This window comes from Ranitomeya variabilis, chromosome 2 (assembly GCF_051348905.1).
Source record: "Ranitomeya variabilis isolate aRanVar5 chromosome 2, aRanVar5.hap1, whole genome shotgun sequence".
Classification (NCBI taxonomy): domain Eukaryota; kingdom Metazoa; phylum Chordata; class Amphibia; order Anura; family Dendrobatidae; genus Ranitomeya; species Ranitomeya variabilis.
The window spans coordinates 154,304,817-154,328,754 of record NC_135233.1 but is presented as its reverse complement, the minus strand read 5'-3'; the positions used below and the strand labels follow the sequence as shown (position 1 = coordinate 154,328,754).

Genomic DNA, 23,938 nt, shown 5'->3' with positions numbered 1-23,938 from the left:
ATCTTCTTTGGACCTCTGGTCATTACAGATACCCCAATGCTGAGTCGCTGTTGCCATATGTGTCCCTATTACTGCACATGCTGTGTGGTATTGTGTGCCCTCTAGTTTTCCTCCTACTGGAGCCCTAGATCCCCCTTTCATTGCACTCCTGATGTATGATGTCAACAAAAGTGCCCCACAAACACTGTAAGATAATTCTTACACAGTATTCTCCACATGCACAGTATGATGACCCTACTGTACCCCACCCTTAAACCTCCCCCAAAAAGTATGGTGACCCCAACACTGTGTGATCCCCAACTGTGACTCCCACAGTCCTCCATACAGTACGATAAGCCTACATACAGTATATTGGCCCCACACCTCACCATACCATATAATGGCCCCCACACAGCCCTCCACACAGTATGATGGACCCCACACAAACATTCACACTATATAATTACTTGCATACAGTATAGTGCACACCAATGTCCATATAGCATATTGCCCTCCCCATAGTCCTCCATATAGTATAATGCACCCTATAGTCCTCCGTATAGTATAATGCACCTGTCAGGACTCTGAACATTTTTTATTACCTTTTTTGTGCATTACTGCCCTTTTCCAAGATGGCGTCTTTGGTCTCATGTGCACTGTGTCTTCCTGCTATAAAACTCCACCCCAGCCTTCAGTCTGTGCTAGAGTATTCTGCCTTGCATCCAGCTCCTGACCTCTGGTGACTCCCTGGCTATTTACCTGCTCCTGTGAACCTGTGTGGTGATCCTGCTACTCTGCTCTGAGTTCCTGCTGCGTACACCAGTTCCAGTAATCCTCCTTCATCTGCTGCTTGTGTTTACTTCCATCTGCATTTGCTGGACATGTAAGCTGTTTCTGCTCTGCAAGAACCTGAGACTATTACCCAGACCTCCCCAGCTAAGATATTATTTGAACTGCCTTATAAGCATATCTATCTGTGTTTTGGACTAAGCAAGGACTTATTCGTGTCAAGTATCCTCAAGAATAATTGTGCTTCATAGACTTTCTGCATGATTGCATTTTCCTCTGAAGTTTCCTATAGACTGCTGAGCTGCATTTGATATTTGCACCAAGTGTTGTGGACTTGAGTTTCTCTCTGCACCTGTTTGAATCACCGTGGGATAATATAGACTTTACCACTTATAAAACTGTGTCCTGTAGTTGTCATGTTCCACGCAAAGAGTCTCCTGAGTTATCCCCTATAATTATTACAGCACCCTATAGTCCTCCGTATAGTATAATGCACCGCCACAGTATAATGCACAGCCCCAGGTTTTTGTATAGTATAATGCACCCCATGGTCCATACAGTATAATGCACAGCCCATAGTCCTCTGTATGGTTTAATTCACCCCATAGTCCATACAGTATAATGCACATAGTCACTACAATGTAATGCATCCCATGGTCCTCTGTATAGTATAATGCATCTCATAGTCCTATGTACAGCATAATGCATCCCATAGTTCTCTGTATAGTATAAGGCACCCCATAGTCCATACAGCATAATCCATCCCATAGTCCTCTATGTAGTATAATACACGCCATAGTCCTCCATTCAGTACTCTAGCCACTACAATGTACATGTACATGTACATCTAGGATGCCGACACAGATGAAGTTGCAATGACAAGTTGGGGTCTGATACATGGCTCAGCATAGCATGAGCCATGTAGTGACATCATCACTCCTGCTTCGCTGAGATGTCCGATGCCTAGGAAGAATTATGGATATGCCAATTAAAAGTTAAAAGTAGCATAGCTCTGGGTACCCCCTCAGAATGCAGGGCGGCAGCACCCACTGTCCACCCGGTAGCTACGATATAGCTGGACAGATGATTACTAGTGATGAGCGAACGTGCTTGCCACTGCTCATTACTCGCCCGAGTATCACTATGCTCTGTGTACTCAGCAAGCATCGAGCATTTCCGGGATTATTCGGCAGTAACTGGTGTCTCCACCCAGCATTTTTGTCGGACTTTAGGGACCAAATCACGCTGCAGGGATTGTCTGCCAGGCCATGAAACGCCGCAGCCATCTTTGTTGTGGTCGTGCAGTGATTGGCTTGGCTGCACAGCATCATCCTGAGTATAAGAGACCTGGCGCCGCCCTGCTCGCCGCATTCTGCTCCGGATTCAGCCAGAGTAGGGAGAGCTGCTGCCGAGATAGGGTCAGAATCGTGGTTTATAGTTAGTGTAGGTCTGCAACTCTTAAATCCACAACTCCTGAGAAACCAACAGTCCTTTTTAGGGCTAATTCGTGGGTCCTGATATTGCAGCTCTAGGTAGGCAGGGCACATCATATCCACTTCAGTGCAAGGCCTGCAGGCACTGTATGTGGGTAATTTACTCCCACTGCATCCCTCCCAAAGCTCCATAACTGTCGGCTGCTGCAGCTTCTTTATTATATACCTAGTTCCTTTTTTTTCCCATAAATTCACCCCAACAAAAAAAAAATATGCAGTGTGTTCTGTCAGACTGAGGTCTGTTTAAAAATCATAGTTTGTCAGGCATATGTAGCATAGTTGTGTGTGCTAGCCTTGTGCCACTTTTTTTTTGTGTGTTTTAAATTCACCAAAAAGGCCTCATATATCTGCGTTCTCCAAGTTTTGCCATTTTAGGCCTTTTTGCCACTGTTTTTGCTGTCTGTTACTCTAATTATATACAGCACATTTAAAAAAACAACAGGCCACATATTTGCCAAGTGTGGTATTTTCGTGACAGCCCTCATATATCTGCGTGATCAAAGTTTGGGCATTGTAAGCCGGAGGACCACTTTTTTGCTGTCTGTTACTCTAATTTTATACAGCACTATTTAGCTTCAAAAAATATAAAAAGGCCACATATTTGCCAGTGTTGCCAGTGTGGTATTTCCGTGACAGCCCTCATATATCTGCGTGCTCCAAATTTGGGCATTGTAGGCCTGTGGACCACTTTTTTGCTGTCTGATACTTTAATTATATACAGCACTATTTAGCATTAAAAAAATATAAAAAAGCCACATATTTGCCAGTGTGGTATTTCCATGACAGCCCTCATATATCTGCGTGCTCCAAGTTTGGGCATTGTAGGCCGGTGGACCACTTTTTTTGCTGCTGTCTGTTACTCTACTTATATACAGCACTATTTTGCATAAATGAACTTCACCAAAAAGCCCCCAAAAATTGAATACAGTCTGTTATGTCAGCGTGAGGCCTGCCTGGTGTTTGGGTTTGAAAAACCGTAGATTTGCAGGCATACTGATCAGATATTATTTAGCTACTGTAGGGATTTCACTCACTCAGGTGCGACGGCTGACACTTAGGAGGCAGGTTCCAACAAAAGTTCAAGGGTTTATTGCTTCATAAACCAGTTTAGCATCAACAGGAAAACAAATAGCCTTTAACTCAGGCAAAAGGGAAAAAACAAGTGTCCATTCCTTCAGGCTCAGTGCTGGAGCCTTAACACACTGGAGGCTAGCACCTCCACACATATCCCACTGTGTTAAACATTAGCCTGTCTTATATAGAGCTAACCACACCCAGTAACCGATCACATGATTAGCCATGTGGTCTGACATCACCACAGGTCCTGTAAGACATATATATACATGTTTATATACAATAAATACTCCGGGCTACATTACAGCAACAAGGCACTTATGTGGCACATACCTGCCGTCGACTACACACCCTTTAGCCATGCTACATACCTCCCCCCTCTGCCTAAAGCCGTGGGGCTTGGCACTTTTCCCCACTAAACAAGGGATTCTTGACAGGGCATCCGCATTACCGTGCAGCTTTCCGGCTCTATGTTCCACATGGAAACTGAAGTCCTGCAGGGCTAAGAACCAACGGGTGACCCTAGCATTTCTACCCTTTGTTTCCCTCATCCATCTTAGTGGGGCATGGTCAGATATCAATCTGAATTTACGACCCAGCAGATAGTACCGTAACGTGTCCACCGCCCACTTTATGGCCAAACACTCTTTTTCCACGACTGAGTAGTTCTTCTCAGATGAGGACAGCTTTCTACTCAGATAGAGGACAGGATGCTCCTCCCCATGTAGCTCTTGGGAAAGTACTGCTCCCACCCCGACATCTAAGGCATCTGTCTGGAGAATAAACTCTTTTTTGAAGTTTGGGGCCATCAGAACGGGTTGCTTACACAAAGTCTCTTTCATATCTTGGAAGGCTGACTCTGTTTCTTCGGACCACTTAACCATTACTGATTTTGTCCCTTTTAGCAGGTCAGTCAGAGGCACAGCCATCGTGGCGAAGTTTGGGATGAACCTCCTGTAATATCCCACGATTCCCAGGAAGGCTTTAACTTGCTTCTTGGAAACTGGTTTTGGCCATGTTTGAATTGCCTCCACTTTACTGATTTGGGGTTTTATTTCTCCACGACCCACTATGTATCCAAGGTACTTAGCTTCTTCTTTACCCAAGGCACACTTCCTCGGGTTTATTGTAAATCCGGCCTCTCTTATAGCATCAAACACCGCTTGGACCTTTTCCAGATGACTCTCCCAGTCCGGGCTAAAGATGACGATATCATCCAGGTACGCAGCAGGGTATGCCTTATGGGGTGCAAGGATTCTATCCATAGCCCTCTGGAAGGTCGCCGGAGCTCCCTGTAGGCCAAACGGCATCCAGACATACTGGAAACATCCATCTGGTGTAGAAAACGCCGTCTTCTCCTTGGCTTCCTGTGCCATGGGGATCTGCCAATACCCCTTCGTCAAATCCAAGGTGGTTATGTACCTGGCGGGCCCAAGCCTTTCGATGATCTCATCAACGCGGGGCATGGGATAAGCGTCAAACTTGGAGACCTCATTCAACTTCCGATAGTCGTTGCAAAACCTCCACTCTCCATCAGGTTTTGGGACCAGGACAATTGGGCTCGACCAACCGCTCTTGGATTCCTCAATGACTCCAAGTTTCAACATACGCTCCACTTCCTTGGAGATAACTTCTCGACGAGCCTCAGGAATACGATAGGGCTTCACGTTCACCCGGACATGTGGCTCTGTTAGGACCTCGTGCACTATGACCTTCGTGTGTCCTGGCAACTCTGAAAACAGGTCCCTGTTTTTCTGGAGTAACTCCTGGCACTGTTGTTTCTGGGACTTCGATAGCGTCTCCTCTATAGTAACCGCTCCAACCTCACCTTCTGGGTTGCTTAACAATGATGGAGTTACTGTCGGCTCTCTATCTTGCCACGGCTTGATGAGGTTGACATGGTACACTTGGAATGGTTTCCGTCTTCCTGGTTGGTGAATTTTATAATTTACTTCACCAAGTTTCTCAACAACCTCATATGGCCCTTGCCATTTGGCCAAGAACTTGCTTTCCACCGTCAGAACTAACACAAGAACTCGGTCTCCCGGATTGAACTGCCTCACTCTTGCAGACCGGTTGTAGATTCTGGCCTGAGCTTCTTGTGCCTGGAGGAGGTGTTCTTTCACGATAGGCATCACCTTTGCAATCCTCTGCTGCATCAGGGCCACATGCTCAATGACGCTTCTGTGGGGCGTGGCTTTGGCTTCCCAGGCTTCCTTGGCTACATCCAGGAGTCCTCGCGGATGTCGGCCATATAGAAGCTCAAACGGTGAGAACCCTGTGGAGGCCTGTGGAACTTCACGAATGGAAAACATCAGATAGGGTAAGAGGCAATCCCAGTCTCTACCGTCTTTCTCTATAGCTTTTCTCAGCATGCTCTTCAGTGTCTTGTTAAATCTCTCAACAAGACCATCTGACGGGATGGTACACCGAGGTCCTCAACTGGGAGATTTTCAGGGCTTTGCATAACTCCCTCATCACCTTGCTCATGAAAGGTGTCCCCTGGTCAGTCAGGATCTCCTTCGGCAGACCTGTCCGGGAAAAGACATGGACCAACTCCCGGGCTATACTCTTCGAGGAAGAATTTCTCAAGGGAATTGCCTCAGGATAGCGTGTGGCATAGTCCAGGATGACTAATATATACTGATGGCCCCGGGCTGATTTAACTAAGGGACCAACCAAGTCCATGGCAATTCTCTCGAACGGTACCTCAATAATGGGCAGTGGCACAAGGGGGTTCCGGAAATGAGGAGTGGGAGCAGTTAGCTGACATGTAGGGCAGGACCTGCAATAGTTCACTATTTCTCGGTGACACCCAGGCCAATAGAATCTCTGCACAACCCGTTCCTGCGTTTTTTCCACCCCTAGGTGTCCACCCAAGATGTGTGAATGGGCCATGTCCAACACCTTCCGTCTATATGGACCCGGCACTACCAACTGCTCTACCAACTCCTCCCTTATTTTTGTGACCCGGTACAACAACTCCCCACTCATCAGAAAATGGGGAAACCTTGTGTCTGCCCCCGGCTCCTGTACCACCCCGTCAATAACTGTGACATTATTAAAGGCTTCCCTCAGAGTGGGGTCCCTATGTTGGGCAGTCCCAAAATTTTCACCGGTTACCTCTAACTCCATAGTGTCAGATGCAGGGGACACTTCCTCCTCATCCCCAACCAGCACACAAAAAGGAAACCTGTCTGTCTCTGGGTGTGGTGACACCCTTCCAGGGTTCACTGGTTCCCTACTCTTGCTAGGGAGCTCAGAACCTTTTCCCCACAAATCCCAAAATAGACAGAAATCCCGGCCAATAATTATAGGGTGCAACAAGTCCTGCATGACGCCGACTATGTGGGACTCAGTGCCACATGCCGTTTCAATGTCCACCCTGGCCAAAGGGTAGTCCTTGGCATCACCATGTATGCACCGCACGCCGACCTTCTTTCCCGGGAGCAGGTGGAGAGGGAAAGTGGCCCTCACCAGGGTCACTAAGCTCCCTGAGTCTAACAGCGCCATTGCTGCTCGACCGTTTACCCTTACGGGACACGCTTGAGGTCCCTCGTTGGGCGGAGAGTTCACACTGCAGGCTGGATACGCATAGTATGAACAACGGCATCCCATGCTGCAGTCCATCTGCTTAGTGGTCTGGGAACAACGGGCAGCTATATGTCCTGGCCCGTGGCACTTCCAGCAAATAATATCACCCGTGGGGACCTTGGGCACCACCTCCCCCGCCCTTTGTGACCTTGGACGCGCCACCCCTTTTTGGGACTCAGCAGCTTTCTGGGACCCCCAGTACGGCATGGGCTGCCTCCCAAAGGAGCCTTCCATCCCTTGGTATCTCTCGACCAGTCCGATCAGTTCGTCGGCATTCTGGGGATCACGCTGGGCAACCCAAGTCTGTATGGACCTCGGGAGGGAATGCACAAACCGATCCATCATTACTCGTTCCACCATCTGTGCAGGTGTACATGAGTCTGGCTGCAGCCATTTCTGGACCAGGTGCAACAGATCAAACATTTGAGAGCGAGGCGGTTTGTGCCGGTGATAGGCCCAGCTGTGAACTCGCTGTGCCCTGACAGTCAGTGTCACCCCCAAACGTGCGAGAATCTCGACTTTCAACTTGTGATACTCTTTGGCATCCTGCAAAGTCAAATCATAGTACGCCTTCTGGGGTTCTCCCGTCAGGTATGGCGCCAGTACCTCTGCCCACTGCTCTGGCGGAAGTTTTTCCCTCTCAGCGACCCTCTCAAACATCGTCAGGAAGGCCTCAACATCATCCCCGGAAGTCATTTTTTGCAATGCGCGTCTTACCGTCTTCCGGACGTGGGTGTCATCAGCCAGACCTGGGGTTGGGGCACTCGTCTTGCCCTGGATGGCGGTCGCCAGAAGCTGCATCTGCTGCCGTTGCTCCTGCTGGTTCTGTTGAATCTGCTGCCTTTGCTCCTGCTGGCTCTGCCGTTGCTCCTGCTGGCTCTGTTGTATCTGCTGCTGGCTCTGTTGTATCTGCTGCATCAACAGCCTGTTGGTCTCTTGCTGTGACTGGAGCACGTGTTTCAGCAGATCCTCCATTTTCCCCGGCAAAGCTTGCTGGCTTACAACAGACTTGACCCAGGACATCCAATAACAGACTCTTCGTCTCCGCTGGGAACGCTGCCCGCACGTCTACCACCAATTGTTGGGATTTCACTCACTCAGGTGCGACGGCTGACACTTAGGAGGCAGGTTCCAACAAAAGTTCAAAGGTTTATTGCTTCATAAACCAGTTTAGCATCAACAGGAAAACAAATAGCCTTTAACTCAGGCAAAAGGGAAAAAACAAGTGTCCATTCATTCAGGCTCAGTGCTGGAGCCTTAACACACTGGAGGCTAGCACCTCCACACATATCCCACTGTGTTAAACATTAGCCTGTCTTATATAGAGCTAACCACACCCAGTAACCCATCACATGATTAGCCATGTGGTCTGACATCACCACAGGTCCTGTAAGACATATATATACATGTTTATATACAATAAAGAAATACTCCGGGCTACATTACAGCAACAAGGCACTTATGTGGCACATACCTGCCGTCGACTACACACCCTTTAGCCATGCTACACTACTAATAAATAAATTTGTGTTGAGCATTTGAAATAGTGCAGTAGTCCATTTAAAATGGTCAAGGCAAGGGGCAAGGGATGGAGAAGTGGATGTGATGATGATGGTGCATGCAGAGGATGAGGCCGTGGCCAATGTGAAAGTGGGCAACAACAAAGACCCACATCTCGCTCAACCTTCCTGTCGCAGTTTCTAGGGGACCGCAGCACACCACTATTGAAGCTAAAGCAGTGTGAAACGGTTGTTGGATGGATAGCGGATAATATTTCCAGTCACTTAGCCACCACCACCATGTCTTCCACACGGTCAAGTCTGAGTAGCCGTGAGTGTGGCCCGGATATTCCTCACCTTGATCCTCCTTCCTCCCACCATGCTGAGTGCCCTGAGACAACTGATCCCACACTTGAACACTCTGAAGAGCTGTTCAGTTTTCCATTTCAAGATTCAGAAATCTCGGCCGGTCAACTTGAAGTGGGGACAGATGAGATCCCATGTAGAGATTCCCAAAGCTTTGACCAGCCCCGGTCACGCGAAGGCGATGGTTGAAAAGTGTCAGAAGAGGTGACAAAATTGCCAGAAAGTCGGGAGGAGGAGCAGGGTGCAGATGTGGAAGACGAGGTGGTGGATGACTATGTGACTGACCCAATCTGGCAGGAGGACATGCAGAGCGAGGGCAGCAGCATACATGGGGAAGGAGGCATATCACCCCAACAGGCAGGAGGAAGCAGTCTGGTGGCCACAGACAGAAGGCGTGCATCCGTTCTCCGTAACACCAACATGAGGAAAGTTGCCATTCCAACTGCTAGATCTTCCCGAGTCTGGTTATTTTTTAAACACTCTGCTGATAACTCCAAACAGGCCATTTGCAGCACCTGCCACCATGCCCGCATCAGCAGGATTAGCAAAACAACCAGCCTGACCAACCAAACTTCAGTTGTCATAACCCAGTCTTTGGAATGCAAGCGGAAATACCCAGCCAATGCCTCACAGGCCACAGTTCTAAATTCTAGTATTTCTCTTCTGCTTGCACTAAAAATGCTGCCTTTTAGGCTCGTTGACACGGAAGCTTTCCGCAACCTGATGGCAGCGGCCATCCCAAGGTACTCGGTCCCCAGTCTCCACTATTTCTCCCGGTGTGCCGTACTGGCATTACACCAGCATGTGTCCCACAACATTACCCGTGCCCTCAACAATGCTGTTACAAGGAAAGTCCACCTAACCATGGACACATGGACAAGTGCTTGTGGGCAGGGACGGTACATTTCACTGACGGCACACTGGGTTAACATAGTGGAAGCCGGGACCCAGTCGGACCTTGGGATGGAACACATCCTCCCCATGCAGAGGATTGCTGGCCCTATGTCAATCAGGGTTGCCCCCACAGTCTACAGCTCCTGCACCTCCTCCTCCTCTTCATCCTCCATGTCTGAAATCAACACATCAGTCAGAAGCTGGAAGCACTGCAGCACTGCCTCAGCCAAGCGGCAACAGGCTGTGCTGAAGCTAATCTGCATAGGTGACAAACCGCACAATGTTGAAGAGTTGTGGACAGCGCTGAAAGAGCAGTCAGATGTTTGGATGACACCGCTGAACCTACAGCCAGGCATGGTCGTGTGTGACAATGGCCGTAACCTGGTGGTGGCTCTCAGGCAAGGTGAGCTCACACACGTACCTTGCTTGGCCCATGTGCTTAACCTTGTGGTTCAACGTTTTCTGAAAAGCTACCTGGAGCTGCTGGATCTGCTAGTGACAGTACGCTGTCTGTCTGCCCATTTTAGAAAGTCAGCAACAGCTTCAGCCGCCCTTGCCGTGTTTCAGCAGTATTTGCAGCTTCCAGCTCACCGGCTGGTGTGTGATGTCCCCACGCACTGGAACTCTACGCTGCATATGTTGGGATTCCCTAGCAACCAGGCAACCCCCACATGTACTTATGCTGACTAACAGATATAAATCACTCAGCTGCGGCAAGAAAAACAAAATCTCCGAGCACTAAAAAATACTCGGAGGACACCCGAGCGTGCTCGAGAAATCTCGTGTAACGAGTATATTCGCTCATCACTACTAATTATGTCTTCATGTATATGTTTGCGATAGTTGAGAAAATTTTTGCCCCCATATACACACACCAAATATTTGAAAATAACATTGAGAATCAAATATAAAAATAATTGTATAGAAGTAAATGTGTAAAAAGGTTCATCATGTGTAATCACTGAACCCTTTCAAGGATGGAAGTGCTATATCATGATGTTACATCACTAAACTGACACCAAGTGTAGCTCTCTCTCCACTCAATGTTAGTAAAAGCAGAGAGTATGTGCATACTTCCATGACCTGAATGTAGCAAGGTATATATATGGTTTTAAAATGCTATAGACCCGTTTTAAAATTATTTTATTTAAATTGGATTAAAAATGCTCACTACAACTTTGGATTAATTCCTTGCAGTACGTAGTTTTCAAAATGGTGTCACTTCAGGGGATTTTCTGCTTTTCTGTCACTTCAAGGGCTTTAGAAATGCGACCTGGCATTGCCATTCTATTCCAGACAAATTTGAACTCACAGAGTCAAATACTTTTTTCCATTCCGAGCTCTGCCCTTTGCCAATTCTCCCAAGACCTCCTACTCTCCTCCACACTTACTCGTTCCTCACACAACCGCCTCCAAGATTTCTCCCGAATATCCCCCATCCTCTGGAATTCCACATCTCAACACGTCCGATTATCCACCACCCTCGCATTCTTCAGACGGAACCTGAAAACCCATCTCTTCAGGAAAGCCTACAGCCTGCAATAACCATTCCTTCACCTCACCACCACCAGAGCTGCCACCTCACCATCACCAGAGCTGCCGCATCACCACCACCAGAGCTGCCGCGTCACCACCTCCCGAGCTGCCGGGTCACCACCACCCGAGCTGCCGCCTCACCACCACCCAAGCTGCCGCCTCACCACCACCCGAGCTGCTGCCTCACCACCACCAGAGCTACCGCACCACTGAACTTCTGTCTCTTCCCCATTATCCCATAGAATGTAAGTCCGCAAGGACAGGGTCCTCTTCCCTCTGTACCAGTCTTGTCATTGTAAATTTGTTTACTGTAAACGATATCTTTAACTCTGTACATAACCCCTTTCTCATGTACAGCACCATGGAATTATTGGTGCTATATAATAATAACAATAACAATAGTAAAACTTCCACTGCTTCTAGCATACTTAAAAAAGAGGTTTTAAAAAATGGTGATGTCTTAACGACTAGTGTTGAGCATTCCGATGCTGCAAGTATCGGGTATCGGCCGATACTTGCTGTATCGGAATTCCGATACCGGGATTCCGATACTCTTGTGGTATCGGGTATCGGGTATCGGAACAACATTAATGTTAAAATGTGTAAAATAGAGAATTAAAATAAAAAATATCGCTATACTCACCTGTCCGACGCAGCCGGGACCTCAGCGCAGGAACCGGCAGCGTTGTTTGTTTAAAATTCCCGCTTTTACATGGTTACGCGAAGTCCCGGCTTGTGATTGGTCAGGGCGGCCATGTTGCCGGGCCGCGGACCAATCACAGCAAGCCGTGACGAAAATACGTCACGGCTTGCTGTGATTGGTCCGCGTCCCGGCAACATGGCCGCCATTAACCAATCACAAGCCGTGACGTCACGGGAGGCTGGAAACGCGCTCATTTTAAAAAGGGCGCGTGTCCAGCCTCCCGTGACGTCACGGCTTGTGATTGGTTGCGTCGCGGTCAACCAATCACAAGCCGGGAGGCTGGACACGCGCCCATTTCAAAATGAGCGCGTCCAGCCTCCCGGCTTGTGATTGGTTGATCGCGGCGCAACCAATCACAAGCCGTGACGTCACGGGAGGCTGGACACGCGCCCATTTCAAAATGAGCGCGTCCAGCCTCCCGGCTTGTGATTGGTTGATCGCGGCGCAACCAATCACAAGCCGTGACGTCACGGGAGGCTGGACACGCGCCCATTTTAAAATGAGCGCGTGTCCAGCCTCCCGTGACGTCCCGGCTTGTGATTGGTCAGGGCGGCCATATTGCCGGGACGCGGACCAATCACAGCAAGCCGTGACGTAATTTCGTCACGGCTTGCTGTGATTGGTCCGCGTCCCGGCAACATGGCCGACCTGACCAATCACAAGCCGGGAATTCACGTAACCAAGTAATAGCGCGATTTTTAAACAAACAACGCTGCCGGTTCCCTCGCTGAAGTCCCGGCTGCGTCGGACAGGTGAGTATAGCGATATTTTTTATTTTAATTCTTTCTTTTACACATTTATATGGTTCCCAGGGCCTGAAGGAGAGTTTCCTCTCCTTCAGACCCTGGGAACCATCAGGGATACCGTCCGATACATGAGTCCCATTGACTTGTATTGGTATCGGGTATCGGTATCGGATTGGATTCCGATACTGTGACGGTATCGGCCGATACTTTCCGATACCGATACTTTCAAGTATCGGACGGTATCGCTCAACACTATTAACGACATGTTATTTATTAAGGGTTCAACTTTCATTCTCTACAGTTCTATGGAAATTTAACCCATTTCCAACCTTGAATGTAGTAATACGCCCAAGTCAGAATCCCCCCCTTTGATGTGAGCTCCGGCGTTGAGCCTACATCTTTCCCGGCAAATGTCAGCTGTTAACCTGTTAAATGCCTCTGTCAAGCTCTGACAGCGGCATTTAACTCACTCTTGCTGGAAGCGCGTCGGAAATCCCACCCATTGGTGACCCTGTCACGTGATCGCGAGTCACCGATGGGTCGACATGACAACCCTAGGTCAGCGCATATAGAAAGTGAGCATTTCTATTATACACAGGTGATCTGATCATCGCCTGTATGTATCAGAGCCGATCAGACAATTGCAGTTTCTAGTCTCCCCTGGAGACTATTGAAGTATGCAAAAAGTAAAAAAAATGTTTTAAAAATATTTAAAAAATAAAACAAATAAAAAAATTCAAATCACCCCCCTTTCGCCCCATTCAAAATAAAACAATAAAAAGAAAATCAAATATACACATATCTGGTATCGTCATGTTCACAGAGTCGCCCGATCTATCAATATAAAAGAATTAACCCAATCACTAAAAGGCGTTAAGGAGAAAAAAAATATATATGTTTTTTTGGTCTCAGCTACATTGCAATATAATGCAATAACGGGTGATCAAAAGATCGTATCTACATCAAAATGGTATCAATAAAAACTTCAGCTTGGTGTGCAATAACTAAGCCCTCACCCAGCCCCAGATCGTGAAAAATGGAGATGCTACAGGTCTTGTAAAATGGCACCTTTTTTAACCAAAGTTTAATTTTTTTTCACCACTTAAATAAAAAAGAACCTATACATGTTTGGTATCTTTGAGCTCATAATGTCCTGGAGAATAATAATGGCAGGTTAGTTTTAGCATTTAGCGAACATGGTAAAAAAAGTTTTAAAAAATCTCCGGTCATAATGGGGTTAATTATTTTTTTTTTTACAATGCTTAAGAAATATTTTTCTCCAAGACTGATTTGATGAATGACACCAATGTAATTAATTAATGAGTTTACACAAAGAAGCTGACAAAAAAGTTGCAAAATTTTACACAACACTTAGTTGTACAAAAAATATTTTAGAACTTAAAATAATATTTATGCGCAAACATATATATGCAGTAAAACTTTATTAATACATATGCCTTATTTTATATTTTATGCATAAAATAATTCATGTGCATTAATATTTTATGCATTAACATTTTTATTTTTATGCCTGTTCTGCCACTTTCCCCACAGTGGATTGTGCTTAGCTAATTGAACATGTCCAAATATATCCTGACAGATTCACTATAATTTTATGCCAGAATGTGGTTGAGAATATTGCTGAAATCAACTACAAATTGAGCAGACTACTGGAATGAAAGTCTTGAAAGTTACACCAGCCTTTACGAATAGTCCCCTTGTATGTATATAATGGAATGGGTGAGATTGTGCAAAAGATGAGTGGGGCAGAAAATAAAATATAACCATTTAAAACTAATGTAATAAATATTAGATATTTCAAAGTAACTTACCTCTGTCACAATGGATGACCCAGTAGTATCATAAACCCAACCATTCGTACAACTGGTAAGAGAGATGTTGAAACGACCAGATGTAGTAAGATTCCTTAGAGGATCAGCACAAGTCAGAGACGTCTTGTTCCAATCAATATCATATTGATGACACTGGCTGGTCTGTGTTGACTCATTCAACCAGAGACTAGTATAGTTTATTTCCTCTTCAAAGTTCCAGCCACATTTGTTTTTCAACTCCTCAATCACAGGATTACTGCATCTGAATTCAGGCACAAAGCCTAGAAACACAATGCCCACATATATTGGGCTGAAAACTGCAGAAATAAAGCACATGGAAATGAACAACTGTTTTTGGAACAAGCCAAATTGTCCTATGCCTTCTAAAACATCATCAAAAGAAGTCATTCTTTGAGAGTATCACAGGATGTCTGTGGGTGATGCGAGAGGCCAATCTTATCAACTGTTAAATGAAGAATAAACTTCTGAAAAATATCTTGTATTTAGAGATCAGCCATTAATGTGTAATGTTTAGAAAGACAAGTTATCTAATGTTCTTCCTTTTATATGACGTGCTAAGCAAGCTGAACCAGTTTGGAGATGCTTGGCAAAGTTAAAATATTTTAGTTTGTATAAGTTACTAAACTGGGGAATTTAGCCAACGGACATAACACATAATTCACCTCTTTAGAATCAAGTGCCAGTAAGCTGTCTTTTTTGTATTTTTCATTTTTGTGCAGTGAAAATATTTTTTTTTCCAGGATAAAGTCAATATGGCTCCTGTTTTAAATATTTTGTGGCATGCCCCAATCTTATTTTGCCATCACGTTAGCACAGTTTTAATGAGTACAACTTTTACATCCCCAGGACCTACTGTGTTGAGTGTAACAGCAATAATATCCAAGCAGTTACAGGAAAAAGGCAGCCCTAAAATGCTCTGAGTTGACATTTTACATTTTAAAGACAGAAAATTGATCATGTAATGCAGCCATTCACTGTAAAGATCATGCAAGAACAGATCAGATCCTAGGTTATTGCACCATTGTGACTGGATACTGGATAATTTTTTTCTATGATGTTACTGGTTACCTCACTAAGCCATAAACTAAAGTAAATCTAAAAAACTGGACACACTAGACCAGTACACAAAATAAACTGGAGTACTTTTTATACATACATTATGTAGAATGTCAGTAGGTGGGTGGGGATAGGCAAGCTAAAATGAAAAATTATAGCAAACATTCAGGTCTTAAAGTATTAGTTCTTAGTGACAGAGTCTGATATGCTCATTTAAAGTGCTGTCCACTTTGGGCTCGATCCTGTCCCCAAGTCTATTCTCTAGCTCTTTACGGGATACTAATCGAGCTACCTAGCTCAACGCCACAGGGTTTTTTAGATGTGGAGCCACTCATTGTAAAACATGTAACTATGTGCATAAAACAAATAAGTTTTAATCTTTTCATAATCATAAACAATTCGACATACATGATTCCATTAATTGCAACACTGAAAATGTGGTGTATCTGATAGAATGTATTACATGTAAAGTTCAGTATATAGGCTGCACCACATGTCCGCTAAAAGTACGAGTTAGATGGCACCTATCAGATGCCGTAAATTCTAAAGCCCTCTCAGCCTCAGCTGTGTCCAGACACTTTTACAACGTGCACAAAGGCAATTTAACTAGATTCAGATCTTGTGGAATAGAAAAGGTTTATAAACCTCCGAGAGGAGGACATTTACAGCAGAAACTTTTCAATCGAGAAACATATTGGATGTTTATGCTTGACACACGTATTCATTATGGTCTCAGTGCTAGACAAGACTTATCAAAACAATACTAATTAAAGTTCAAGTAATGTTCCCTAAGAGTAAATACTATGTCAATTTAATTTATTTCCATGATATTCTTAACCGGTAATTACTTATTTCTACATCTATACAGGGGTCTAAGGGGTAACATTTCTCCTTATGGAGAGTGACATACCATCTCTGGCTTGTCAAGGTAAGGAGGCTTATTCGCCCTGCAATGCTCCTCTGGAAAATATAATATGCAAATTGCCTCTTCTGAGAAAAAGAGGACTTAAACTCTATAGCGCCACCTGTTGGAAGTAGCGATCCTACAAGTCACAATCAACCCTTTAACGAGTCGTGCAATATGACTTAGGATAAAAGCCAAATCAGTATCTCAATTCGCAGACACGGTGTTTCGGGCTGTTGGCCCTCGTCAGTGCGAAGCATGAGAACTGATTTGGCTAGGTGAGAGGCTCTGGACTGGGGCAAGGATCGCTACTTCCAACAGGTGGCGCTATAGAGTTTAAGTCCTCTTTTTCTCAGAAGAGGCAATTTGCATATTATATTTCCCAGAGGAGCATTGCACGGCGAATAAGCCTCCTTACCTTGACAAGACAGAGATGGTATGTCACACTCCATAAGGAGAAACGATACCCCTTAGACCCCAGTCCAGAGCCTCTCACCTAGCCAAATTAGTTCTAATGCTTCGCACTGACGAGGACCAACAGCCCAAAACACTGTGTCTGCGAATTGAGATACTGATTTGGCTTTTATCCTAAGTCATATTGCATGACTCATTAAAGGGTTGATTGTGACTTGCAGGATCGCTACTTCTAACAGGTGGCGCTATAGAGTTTAAGTCCTCTTTTTCTCAGAAGAGGCAATTTGCATATTATATTTCCCAGAGGAGCATTGCACGACGAATAAGCCTCCTTACCTTGACAAGACAGAGATGGTATGTCACTCTCCATAAGGAGAAACGTTACCCCTTAGACCCCAGTCCAGAGCCTCTCACCTAGCCAAATTAGTTCTAATGCTTCGCACTGACGAGGGCCAACGGCCCGAAACACCGTGTCTGTGAATTGAGATACTGATTTGGCTTTTATCCTAAGTCATATTGCATGACTCGCTAAAGGGTTGATTGTGACTTGTAGGATCGCTACTTCCAACAGGTGGCGCTATAGAGTTTAAGTCCACTTTTTCTCAGAAGAGGCAATTTGCATACATCCATACATCCTTTTTTTTTGCATTTTTAATTGTTTGTCCAATCAATGTCACGTGCACACTATATATGTTTTCAATGCACTAGTAGGTAGATCATGAGTAGGACTCCATAGTTGAAACGCGTTGGTCGTCCTCACTGGTGTGCCAGGTGTTTGCTATGCAAAGATTTTTTGAAGAACGTTATACTGTTTAAGTTGTCCAATAAAGTTTCACAAAGTTTGAACTGCCTCCGCCTTCAGCTGGATCATTTTTCCTCTTGTTTCCATTTGGCGTGGGCGCTCACCCCGATCTGTTCTGGGTGTAGGCAGGTCTGGGGATTTCTCTGAAGACCGGTAAGCTGACTACATTTTTCTTGCTAAATATAAGGAGTACATATTACGAATATACATTGGTAGATCTGTCAATCACTGTAAGTGCTAGCAGATAAACGCAACAAGTGCAAAGTGCAGATTTCTCCTAAACAGAGTGGAATAGCTAGCCCGAGTTTAGACTCATTAGAACGCTAATTTCACTATAAGATGAGTGATGGCTGTGCCATTATTCTGCTAGGTTCTCAAGCACATTTAGGAGTATTATAAGTTTTCTTAACAAAATGTGTACCCTTGCAGCTAGGGGAGGGTGCAGGTAAACCAGCCCCTTTAGTGATGTCACAAGCCTACAAGTATAAGTTACTGCCAGTCAGCCCAGCCTTCAGTCTGGCCTGAGAAGCTGTTGCACCAGGACCCTCTGATGAATTGGGATGTCTGGCTCCACTCACCAGCATGGTTAGTGTCATGATTCTCAATGGCGAGAGAACATAGCCCAGCATATATGAGAACTAGCTCTTGGAAGATGGAAACTATACTGACCATGAACTAAACCTGCCGCACAACTAGAAGTGGCCGGGTAGCATGCCTACGTTTTTTTATCCCTAGATGCCCAGCGCCAGCCGGAGAACTACCTAATCCTAGCAGAGGAAAAGACAGTCCTGGCTCACCTCTAGAGAAATTTCCCCAAAAGGCAGACAGAGGCCCCCACATATATTGGCGGTGATTTTAGATGAAATGACAAACGTAGCATGAAAATAGGTTTAGCAAAATCGAGGTCCACTTACTAGATAGCAGGAAGACAGAAAGGGCACTTTCATGGTCAGAAGAAAACCCTATCAAAACACCATCCAGAAATTACTTTAAGACTCTAGCATTAACTCATAACACCAGAGTGGCAATTTCCGATCACAAGAGCTTTCCAGACACAGTAACGAAACAGCAGCTGTGAACAGGAACAAAATGCAAAAACACACAAGGACAAAAGTCCAACTTAGCTGGGAGTTGTCTGGTAGCAGGAACATGCACAGAAAGGCTTCTGATTACATTGTTGACCGGCATGAAACTGACAGAGGAGCAAGGTTATATAGCGACTCCCACATCCTGATAGGAGCAGGTGAACAGAGGGGATGATGCACACAAGTTCAATTCCACAAGTGGCCACCGGGGGAGCCCAGAATCCAATTTCACAACAGGTTAGCTAGGATGATCTAAGCAACATGTGAGTGTTTATCTTCTTTAATACCTGTTTTTTTCATAACTTTTCACATACTTTGTCTCATATTGCAAAATCTTTATATACCTTTTGTAAACACTGCCTGCCTTTTGGAATAAACTATAAAATTCCTAATCATCTCTCTATGCTCTATAATGAATTTTTCACGTGCCTGAATTACGCTACTAATTTGGGTTGACTCTAACCCCTCTGTTGATAAATCTGAGCTGGTGGCAGCGAAGTGTGTTCTGGGCTAGGTGGGTAAAGCTGGCAGCGATGGAACGGGGTTTTATAACTTATTGTCTGACTGCGGCCTGAGCATTTATAATTCCCTCACTGCAGCATGCCTGCTAGCCAGTCCACAGTGAAGCGGCCCATCCGGCGACTAATTATCCTAGGTGTAGTTCCCTGACTGACCTAAGGTTAAGGGGGCGCCGGAGAGCTGCAAGTTCGGAAGCGGAACTGGAAAACGGGACATACATAAATCCCTGCAGTTTGTGACATATTGTAGCAGCAGTCGGATAACTAAAATAAGCCCCTGCGGTAAATTGATAGGTCAATAGTCTGGTTTGTGTTTTCATCACATTGTAGCAGTGGTGGATAACTAAGATAACCCCCCTGCACATGTGATAGTCATGTGTCGGCCAAAGGTCACCCTCCTTTTTGTGACAGCAGCTGTACCAGAGACAAAGCTGCCGGCAACAAAGATGCTGCGGCTGCCGAGGAACGTGCGGAGAGGTGAGTGGTGTGTCTGTCTGTGTGTGTCTCTGTGTGTGGCTGTGGGGAATGTGCAGAGAGGTGACTGGTTTATGTGTGTGTGTTAGAGGGCAATGATGGCAGTGGTGGAAATGACAATGATGGGGTGGTGAGGGAAGATGCAATGATGGAGGTGGTGGAATGGGCAATGATGGGTATGGTGGGTGAGGAAGCAATGATGGAGATGGTGGAAAGGGCAATGATGGGGGTGGTGGGGTAGGAGGCAATGATGGTGGTGGTGGAAAGGACAATGATGGGTGTGGTGGTGAGGAAGCAATGATGAGGTGGTGGAAAAGGCAATGATGGGGTGGTGGAGGAGAAGGCAATGATGGAGGTGGTGGAAAGGGCGATGAGGGAGGTATCCGGTATCAATTGCCTAACAGCAAACCTGTCTCGTTATGTAGACTCACATCTACAGCGATGCATGTCACTGATACCGGCATACCTAAAAGATACCAGCCACAGATTACAAATTTTAGATCAATTGGAATGGCAAGAATGTTTCACCTTAGGGACTCTTGACATAAAATCTTTGTACACCATAATTGACCATGACAAGGGCTGCCAAGCAGCTAAATTTTACCTCCAGGCACTAGGGCAATACAATGAACTCCAAATAGACTTTATCACTGACAGTATCAAGTTCATCCTAAAGCATAATTATTTTAAGTATGAAAAGCAGTTTTATCTCCAAACGCATGGGACCGCGATGGGTACGCGGTTCGCGCCAGGGTATGCTAATATATATGTAGGAAAATGGGAACATGATTATATATGTGAGAATGGTAAATTGAGGGAGGGACTTATATTATGGCGTTGCGTCAATGACGACATCATATTCATCTGGAATGGTTCATCCCCAGGCCTACAATCATTCATTTCAAACCTGAACAAAAATAATTACGGCTTGGAGTTCACGCCAATCATAAGCAGAACCAGTATAAACTTTCTAGATTTAACCATCTGTGTGGAGAACAACAAATTGGTCACAAAATGTTTTTGCAAAGACGTGGACTCCAACAGTTTCATTCATATGACCAGCTGTCATTTACCCATCTGGCTGACAAATATCCCAAGGGGCCAATATATGCGAATCAGACGCAATTGTTCCACACAAAAGATTACCATATTGAAAGCGATCGTTTGACAGCAGAATTCGTGAAAAAGGGGTACAACCCATTGGCCCTACACCAATCTAGAAATGAAATAATGTATATGTCAAGAAAAACGATGATATATAAAACCTGTACAAACCCCAGTCCACCCACACTCCAGGAACAGATAGGCAAATTACCTATAATTACACAGTTCCATTCCAGATATAGAAGGTTTAATAACATAATCCGGAAACACTGGCCTATATTACAAAGCGATAAACACATTGGGGATTTATTACCGAAAAATCCAAGGTTCGTGTACACCAAATCACAAAATTTGGGTCTCTTACTTGCCCCCACTACTAAACCAGTACTATCTAATTCCATGAATACGAATAAAGTGCCAACTACCAGAACGATAGGTTTCAGATCATGCGGCAGATGTTTTTGCTGCAAACATACAAAACGTGGCAGGAAAATTTACACATCTTTTACAGATACAAATAATGTGCATAAATATCCCATCAAGTCTAATATCACATGTGACTCTGTAGGGGTCATTTACATCCTTCGTTGTCCATGTGAGAAAATTTATGTTGGTCGAACCAAAAGACCCCTAAAAGTCAGCATAAAGGAACATCTGGATAATATCCGGAAGGGCTTCACAGGGCATCCCTTATCTCGACATTTTCAGGAGAAACACAACAAATCATGTGAGGGTATCTCCTTCTGTGGTATTCAAACTGTACCCAAGAATCCAAGGGGTGGCAATTACATTAAAATCATGTCAAGAATAGAATCAAAATGGATTTTCTCCCTGGACAGCCTGGCACCCAAGGGGTAGAACCAGGAAATTGAACTCTATGCCTTTTTTTAGACACGATATCAAATTAAATTCCATCCCTCAGGATACTAACTGTAATAGCTTTCAATACAGCAAAGTATAATCTAGTGAACAGGTGAGCATCCCATGTTAACACCATAAATTGGTAACTACATATAGAGACAGACGTCTAACAAGTGTCAGAGGGATCTAACTTTTTAAAACATATTTTATGTATCTTTTAATGTTTGTGCATTTTATTTCTCTATTTATACTAATATGGTATACCTTTTTTTTGCTGTTGTTTTGTCTCTGGGCTGCATTTAGATAGCCTGGTTGAGAGACAGAACCCCATTTTAATATTTTTCAAGCTTTTAACTATTTAAAAGTAATAAAGTATTGACCTTGCGCAGCAATTCCAAGTTTTGGATTATTATGTATCTCAGCTTCAATTAGTAGGCAATTCCATTAAGATCCATATTCAAGCACATAAACACACACCAGCAACTTTCCTTTAAAGGTGCAAAATGCAGGTGCGATTCTTTAATTGAACAAGTGCCGCCAATAATTATACACAGGAGGGGAGGGCACGCCGCTATTTAAGAGCAAACTAGGGAGCAGAAATAACCCTGGTGAAGAGGGCTAGAGCCCTTGAAATGCATTGGTTGGTTAGCTGCTCTAACACACCTGCTCTCTCTGGCCCCGTAGCTTGGTGACGTCACCTGTAGCTCCGCCCACCTCTCCAACCACTACCTCAGCGTTGCTTCCGGCCGGGGCACCCGAGGTTTCGCGGTCTAGTGGCTCTTGCCGCATCTATCGTCCTAACCCACCGTCCTGCTACGGCGGCGGTACAGCGGCAACACAGATTCCTCGGAACCGCTACTCTCTATACCAGCAAGACAGTGAGGACAGCCCAATTACATATGCATGCACAAGTTGTGATATATCAGTACTATTAACTGTCTCACTGGAGGAAGATTACCACTCATTTTTTATGCACGGTAAATGTCTCTATTTAAAGTAACCTACTTCAAACACCACCTGACGGCAACTTACATACCACCAACGAAACCTTGCTTCACTCCTGACGTTAACTAGTAAGTATACTTAACGTTGTGAGAACTGGATCAAAGACATTTAGAATCACACTTGTAAAAGGGTGTATATCCTTCTAAGCAGGAACCGTTCAGCCTTGGAAAAAGCACTTTTAGCCATCACGACACCAGTAATTATTGTGGACACAAAAGAATCACGGTCCCCAACCGCATATTGCCATTCAGTACCTAATTGAGTAGAAATTCTATATCTCACTATTCTACTATACTTCTGAATTTGATTAACATAAAAGCATCTGCCGTTTTTTTTTTTTTCTCTCTCTTATCCTTTAAAAAGATTCTACTATAAGGGTTTATCAAAAAATCTACCTCATCATCAATGATGATCTAATGAGTAAGTGCTTTTTGAACTTATATCAAATTTACTACACACATTTATTTTTGGCTTATGTGATGTAGACAGCGCAGGTGAATGCTATATAGATTTTCTGGATTTGTTTTCTCAATTTTGACTTTCATAGTTATGGTCCACCTATTATGTAAAGTACAGGCTTACCCCCATGTTGCGGTGTCACGGAGAGCGCGTCGCTCAGTGTGTTCATCATCCCGCCACGTGACCGGATCACATGATCCATAGCCCGTAGCCCGGACAGCAAGCCACAACTCTCGAGCGCCACCTCACCGCAACTCCACAGCGCATGCGTAGGTATGCACACATAGTGCCAGATAAGCAACCTGATGCATAGATCATGTTATATCCCACATAATTTTATATAAAGAACACTGATAGCCCGAATAATGTATACAAAACAACAAACATAATGGAAATAGCTATACCTTATTAAATGAGCCCAGTCCAATCAATGCACAATCACTATATATCCATTTCATTACTAATAAAGCCATAATTATAAAAACTAACTACCAGGGAAATAGATATATAAAAACTTATTAAATTTGCAGAAAGTGACAAGTGCTACAGTACAGAAAATCATTAAGATATATAGATGAAATATAAAAGATGTCTAATATATACATATTATAAACATTAATAACCTGTGAATCTGTGCAATAAACCACTATGAGAAAAGTATAATGATATATGTGTAAACATACATGTTATTAACAAACTTGAAAAAAAACAATAACACAGCAACATAGAA

General features: G+C 44.6%; 1 protein-coding gene across 5 annotated transcripts in view; it reads right to left on the bottom strand.

The window, feature by feature from the left end:
• Positions 1-15,058, bottom strand: part of LOC143804720 (solute carrier family 22 member 2-like) — a 283,856-nt gene extending 268,798 nt beyond the window's left edge. For 2 of the 5 annotated variants that reach the window (XR_013221079.1, XM_077283102.1), the window contains exon 1: positions 14,506-15,051. Coding sequence is in view for 3 of the 5 variants with exons in the window: in XM_077283102.1 (XP_077139217.1) it covers positions 14,506-14,913 (408 nt within the window). In the remaining 2 variants the exon portion in view is untranslated. Of the gene's footprint in view, positions 1-14,505 lie in introns of all 5 variants that reach the window. The other 3 variants (XR_013221078.1, XM_077283100.1, XM_077283101.1) reach the window with 3 other exon arrangements.
• Positions 15,059-23,938: the final 8,880 nt, after the last annotated feature.